At 27.7% G+C, this 7,333-nt stretch overlaps 1 protein-coding gene across 1 annotated transcript; it reads left to right on the forward strand.

Moving 5' to 3' along the window:
- The first annotated feature begins 2,283 nt into the window (after window positions 1–2,283).
- Window positions 2,284–4,406, forward strand: LOC124909525 (myb family transcription factor APL-like). Its single transcript, XM_047450195.1, has 5 exons — window positions 2,284–2,536; window positions 2,655–2,731; window positions 3,356–3,619; window positions 3,705–4,025; window positions 4,107–4,406. Exons 1-5 carry the CDS (start codon window positions 2,284–2,286, stop codon window positions 4,404–4,406), a joined length of 1,215 nt encoding a protein of 404 aa, XP_047306151.1.
- Window positions 4,407–7,333: the final 2,927 nt, after the last annotated feature.

Here is a 7,333-nt window from a genome sequence, read left to right on the forward strand (position 1 = left end):
AGAGGTTATATATGGTAATAAAATTTAAAAAGTGGATTTTTTTTTAATTTGGTCAAACAAAGGTTATTTAGAGAAATTTAAGTAAAACTCAAATAACTCATTTCTCAAACTAACTATAAGTGCATGAGTTGACTCACCCCTTACCCGATCAAAAGATATCTAAAAAGTATTTTCTCAGCTTTTATGGACTTTACTATTTATATATATAATATTGCAAGGTTTTATCTATACTTAGAAAATATTTGTTTGAATAAATAGACTAAATATTTGAGTTTTAATCCTACAAAATTAAGACCGTGGTCCAAAGAAACTGTCCAAAAGATCCTACTAATTTGCACTAATTGTATTTAGTGTTAACAATATTTGGCAGTGTAGGCAAATAAACAACTTTGATGAAGCCGATAAAACCATCACTTTCAAATGACCCAAAAACATTTGGATCGTCAAGCTCAACACATGGGTAAATATAGGAATCATTATTTATGTGTCTTCTTTTGCTACCTAAAATTATATAATGTTATTTATTTTGTGAAATGTAGTCAATTTTCAATAAAAATAGAGTTGTAATCCTAAAAGCTTTTGTGATCAATGAAGAAAAAATGAACAATTGGAGTTGAAAAAAATAGTAATGAATCGTCTTCTGTGTAGAAAGATTATTTAATACATTTTATAAATTTGGAATGTTTAATCATCACGCAAATGGAACAAATGATAATGCAATCAAAACTACAAAAGAGCCTCAATCATATTCATATCAAGGTTATTCTCTTTCATATACTACGATGGGAAACTTAAGAAATGTTAAAAATGAATGATATAGGTCATGTGTTGATGTTTTTCCATCTTGAAATCTTGTTCCTCCTCGAGCTATGAGCTGCATGCTCAGTTTGATTATGCACCTAATGATAGTCGCAATGAATACAACAACCATTTACTCAAAGGAGCATTTGTTGGAAATAGATGGGTCGAGCGATGGAGAATCGAGTTGCAACTTATTTTGTTTTTATTTACAACTCCATGTTTTATTTCAAACTGATTTCTTGTTACACTATTGTTTGTCAATATTTAATGTCATTGAATTAAAGATCATCAATGATCGTGAGACCGCTATATCATGAGGTTTTTGTTATTATAAACTTAAAGGATGAACATTCGATGATGTAAATCGAGGGACGAGTGATTAGGCTCTTTATGTGTGTAACATCTCCACCAACAAGACCTAGTCGTGGAAGTGGTACTGGAAGAGGTGTCAAATGTTGTGATTCAAGTTGAGATGGTTGCTTCAGGGGATATGGAGGTCGTGAACGTGGTGGTTTCAACAATTAGGGTTTTAGTAATGTTTAAAATTAAAGTGTTCATATAAAAAATATATATATCATTTGTTATAGCGGGGACTTGTATTTTCTATATTTTTGCATAACTATAAATTTATTAACTCAAAATTTTAAGAATCGAAATAAAAACTATTCATATTATTTACAGTTTTGTCGTATCGTACTTTCATATTATTTAATAGAGGTTTCTTCTAAACCGACAAACGATTTGATATTGTTTAAAATATTTGTCGTTTCGTTAAAAAAAATGCCCCTCTTTATTAATTTTTGTTGCGTTACTTGTGTCATATATATATATATATATATATATATATATATATATATATATATATATATATATATATAAACCAATGTTCAAAACCATCAACTAAGAAAATTATCCTATTTAGTTAAGATATTTCTTGAATCTTAATTTTGTGTTCTTAGACTATTTTAATTATTCAGTCTTCTATTATTACTTGGTTATGATATTTCATCAAGGTTTACGAATTATCCGCGTGTCAGTTAATATAAATTTAGCAATTTTTATTTTAAAAATACAATTTTTATTTTAAAAATACAATTTTTAATGAATATTATTTTAAGAATAATAAATAAAAGTATTTCATTGAACTATAGATTTTAAAGATAGGAATAATAGAAGAATTTATTACTTGGTTTATTAAGCTTCATTTATTATTATATAAAATGTATAACACATTCTAACTTTTTCCATGATGTAATGTTTTACTTTTATTTTTTCTGTTCCACCAAAATATTTACTTACAACTTTTTGTTGTTGAGGTTGACTTACAAAAAGGTAACTTTCTTAAAAAAAATAAAATAAATTTCTACATAAATTAAATGACGAGCCCTTTCTAGCTAACCTGGTTTATTTCAATACACATCCATAAATACACAAAGAATAAGCTAGATTGAAATTGAGATCTAGAGAGAGAGAGAGAGATTAATGGAAAATCATAGTACTCCTCCTGATGTTTTCATGAATCATCCTTCTATTCCTTATCATGTCCCCCCATATCAAAAGGCTCCTATTCCTAAGAATGTCCTTTTGTATCAGAAGCAACAGCAAAAACTAATGACTAAGAAACTTGTTAAAGATCATGGAAAGAACCTGTCCTTAAAACATCGAAGAATCCGGTGGGATGCTGATCTGCATGGCAAGTTTGTCAAAGTTGTGAACATGCTTGGTGGCTATAATAGTAAGTTCTCTATCTAATTCAGTTGGATCAAATTTTGTGGTTGTAGAGTTTATTTGAAATGATTCATATGAACCTGAAATGACTCATTCTTTTGATGAAATTTTCTTATAATTTGCAGAAGCTACCGCAAATAATATACAACTTCATATGAAAGTGGAAGGTCTTACCCTTTCACATATTAAAAGTCATTTACAGGTAATTTGTTTTTAATTTTTCTATCTGAATTTATTCTCGGTGCAACTAGTATGACCATCTATAGTTATATATTACATTTTAAATTAGAAAGTTCTTATTGATTTTACTAACTTTTTTATACAATGTGTTTTATATTTGAAAATGTTATTTTGATTAATTGACTACATATTGCTTTAATATATATATACAGAAATATAGACTTGGTGGACCAAAGAAACTAATGAATGGTAAGTTTTTCAAATAATTTAGTCAAATTTATATTTGCACTAACTGCATGTGTTAAATTTTGGTGAACAGCTGAAGGGGTGATATCAAAGAAAGTGGTACACAAATCAATCCGACACATAATTCAACCATCAAGGTCAACACCTAGGTACATATTAATCATTAATTGAATGCCTGTTTTAATTTTTTACCTTATAATTTAACTTGTTATATCATTTTATTTTATTTGAAAAAAAAAGAAACAGAGTTGTAACTCTAGCACCTTTAGTGAACAACGATCTGCAAATGATGACCAATCAGATGCCAAATAATGAGGTAATTAATTATAATCGTCTTATTATAATTTTAAAATATTTTTTAGTTTTAAGTTACAAATTAGAATGTATATTCGTCACGCAGTTAGAACACACAATAATAGAACTACAACCAGGATCACAAGTTAATGGTGTTCACAATACTTCCCTTCCAAATATTGGCTTCGAAGGATCGTTGAGTGCGACTAATTTTCAATCTTGGAATCCCATTCCTCATTCATATACAAGCTATGATATGCAAACTCCGTTCGTGTTTGGTGGATCAATTGCTGGAGAAAGAGCACACGAGGGGATTAATCGAACTAATCACGGACAAATGATGATCAGTAATGAGATGATTGGAGCTGAGGTACGTAATTAGTAATTGTCTTATCTTTGTATTGAAAAATTCTTTAATGCATGTCACAAATTCGGAATGTTTGTTCATCATGCAGATTCAACAATTGTTAGTGCAAGAACAATCAGAACGAGAACCTCTTGAAGTTCAAAATACTTCCCTTCCATTTACAACAATGGGAGGCTTTGGAATCGTTGCTAACGAAGGATCGATGAGTCCTGCTGTTTTTCCTTCTGGGAATCTCAGTTATCCTTCGTTAATGAGCTATGGTCCATTAGGTTATGCACCTAATTTTACTCCTAACCAACACAACACTTACTTATTGGGAGGATCGGTTGCTCAAGAGAGACAATATGAGGGGAATATAGCTGGAAATAATGACAATCAAATGATGAGAAATCAGAATCTAGAAGAAGAGGTAATTATTAATTATCTTATCTTTGTATAGAAAGATTTTTTAATGTATGTCATAAATTCTGAATGTTTGTTCATTACATAGATGGGACAATTTTCAATACAAGCACAAGTGGAAGCAGAATCGCAACCGTATGAAGTTCATAGTTCTTCCATTCCATACACTATGATGGAGAGCTTTGGAGATGTTGCTTTTCCATCTGGGGATCCCGTTCCTCCTTCACTTACAAGCTATGATCTGCAAGTTCCCTTGGGTTATACACCTAACTATAGTAATGGAAATACCAATTTATTGAGAGAAACATTTGCTGGGGAGGGAGAACAAGAGGAGGATCTAGCTGCAACCTATTGGAATTTTGATGCAGATAATGTTGTTTCCTTATGAAACTTCAATGGAGACTGAAAATGGGTGTAGTTATCACAATTGTTTCAATTATTCAAGTTTACATCTTGTAATGTGCTGTGTGACTTTGTTTGATTTATCTTTTTGAACTCCATGTTTAATTTGAAACTAATTTTGGCTGTTGAACATTTTGCTATTGCATCTATGATTACATATGTTTATTTTTCATTTTATTGTTGCATCTATGTGTTGCTATTTTTCTATTACATTTCGCCATAGTTATATGAGAAAAATGTTTTGTTGATGGTGTTAAAGGTTTTTATGGCTTTATTTTGAATCAATTTCTAGCTACACTATTGTTGTCATTATTTCCATGTATCAAGTAAATTATGAATCTACAAATAGATGCAACCTTGGCATTTATAGTAGATTTAATTTTGGCTATAAAAAAGCTTGTTCCTATTATTATTATTATTTTTTTTTTAAGACTTTTTTTCTAAATCTGAGATTTATTTTTCATTAAATCATGGATCCATGAAGATCACATGTAACAATAGAGGGGGAAGGAAGACACATCAAATGGGTTCAATAGTGAAGATAACATGTAACAATAGAGGTAGTGATACCAAAGAGAGGGTTAAGAAAAGACATCTTGGGGATGAGGTTCTATTAGTCGGGGATCTTGAATCAGAACATCATTTGAAAACAATAGAGTCAATACCAAAGGCTACTTCCTTGATAGAGGCTTTTAGAAAGGCGGATGCAGGAGCGGAGCCACGCTTGGGCTAGGGTGGGCTTCAGCCCTGCCTAAATTAAAAAATTACTTGGTTAGGTTGGGCTCCAACTCTACTTAAATTAAAAAAAAATAAGACAAATTAAGTGAATAAATCGAACAAATGAGTCAGCTCCAGGTAATTTTTCATCCTGGCTCCGCCCCTAGAAGAATGTAATTCATTCCAGGAGTTGATCAAGGCTTATGAGGTTTCGTCCCTCATAACCTTATGTAGTTGGTCACAAGTGAGTGAGGACGAGAATGTGGAAGAATATGCCGGCCCTTCACGCGCTTCCGAGAGCATGGAAAATGAGTGAATTGATCACATAGTTAGAGAAAGTTAATTTAACTCAAAAAGCTTAAGTGTAAACAACGCAACCGATCAAAATAATTAAAAAAAATTTAAAAATGTAGATAAAAGTGACAAAAAAAAACACAACAAACAAAGATAACAAAATCTAAATAGACGAAGAACAAAAATGAATTAACCATAATTAAGTAGCCAAATTATTTGGCAGGAGAAAGTGAAATTCAAATAAAACAAAGAAGGTTGATGTGAGAAAGAAAAAGGAAAAAGAAAAAAAAGAGATAAATTCAGAAAAATGGAATTCTTGTTATGCAATCCAACATAATTTCAGAATGGAATATGAAATTTCACCTCATGAACCCTGCTACTATTCTCCAATTCTTACCTTCTAATGTAATCGGTTGAATTTGTTTTCATTACGATTCAATAGGTTGATTGTTCAACATCTTTATGATTAAAATTGATTTATTTATTCAAGAAAAATATAGGAATTTAAAATAAAAAAAGTAAAATATTAGATCAATTAATTACCTCCAACAATTACTTATTTCCTTGATTTGACCGCATATCAACTTTAGCCTCTTTCCAAAAACTTAGAAATTATTTTAAACTTTTTTTTAATTATTTCTTAACTCTCAAACGGTTTAAGCTCTAAATAAAATAATAAATTTAGAAACTAATAAAGAAAACAAATTTTATTTCATATAGTTATTGCTAAAAATAGCTTTAAAAATTATTTATATGAATATGAATAATAGGTACAATATTTTATTTAATTATATAAAATATTATTAAATATCATTACTGAGAATATTATAATTTTAGAATTTAATATTTAAAATTAATTATATAAATTAAAATACATATTTAATTTGATGAAAAAATATATATTCCATAATTAAGCTCTAAATAAAAGAATAAACTTAATGACCTAAAAGATATAATATGTTTTATTTAATAAACTTAATGACCTGAAAGATAACAAATTTGATTTAATAGAGTTATTGTCATTAAATAACTCTAGAAAGATATATGTATAAAAATGAATAGTGTACCATATTTAATTATATAAAATATAATTAAATGTCATTATGATTAATATTGTAATCTTATAATTTAATGTGTAATTTTAATTATAATAAATTATACTTTAATATAAAAAAAGTATTTATAGAGTTAAGCTCTACATAAAAGAATAAGTTTAGGAATACTATAATGATAACAAATTTTATTTGATAGAAATAATTCAATAAATCTTAAAATTTATTTGTATGAATATGAATTTATTTATAACATATTTTATTGAATTATATAAAATGTCATTAAATATCATATTTAATAGAGAATATTGTAATTTTAGAATTTAATAAGTAAGTTTAATTATAATAAATTAAAATACATATTTAATTTTATAAAAAAAATATCATTAAATGACATAATGGAAAATAACCTCCTAAAATTTAATGTGAATACACCTTAATATTTGTATAAATTTTATTTGTTACATGAAATTAATAGTTAGATTATCTCATTTGATTAATTAGTACTCAAATATTTATCTTAAAAATAAATTAAATATATGAATATTAACAATAAGTATCTTATTTAAATGACCTAACTATTAAATTGGGGTCCACGAGTTCATGTGTAAATTTTGTGGGGCTAAATGAGATTATGGACATATTTTTTTTTTTTAATTTTACAATTTGAGATTTTTTTTATTAAATTTATAAAAACACGGCTTAAGTCTTAATGGTTTTAATAAAAAAAAAATTTATTTGCATAAAATTTATAAATAAATTATAAATTAAAATATTAATCACTAATTTAACTACCAAATTTTAAGGAATTGAAAATATTGATTAACAATTTTTGAATTTTAATATTAAA

This window comes from Impatiens glandulifera, chromosome 7 (genome assembly GCF_907164915.1).
Source record: "Impatiens glandulifera chromosome 7, dImpGla2.1, whole genome shotgun sequence".
Taxonomy (NCBI): Eukaryota; Viridiplantae; Streptophyta; class Magnoliopsida; order Ericales; family Balsaminaceae; genus Impatiens; species Impatiens glandulifera.

Bases quoted from the DNA above. Each gene is read 5' to 3' on its own strand.
- LOC124909525 (XM_047450195.1), top strand. From the start codon at position 2,284: ATGGAAAATCATAGTACTCCTCCTGATGTTTTCATGAATCATCCTTCT. The intron at 3,620-3,704 runs GTACGTAATTAG...TTCATCATGCAG, and splicing joins ATGAGATGATTGGAGCTGAG to ATTCAACAATTGTTAGTGCA. The intron at 4,026-4,106 runs GTAATTATTAAT...TTCATTACATAG, and splicing joins ATCAGAATCTAGAAGAAGAG to ATGGGACAATTTTCAATACA.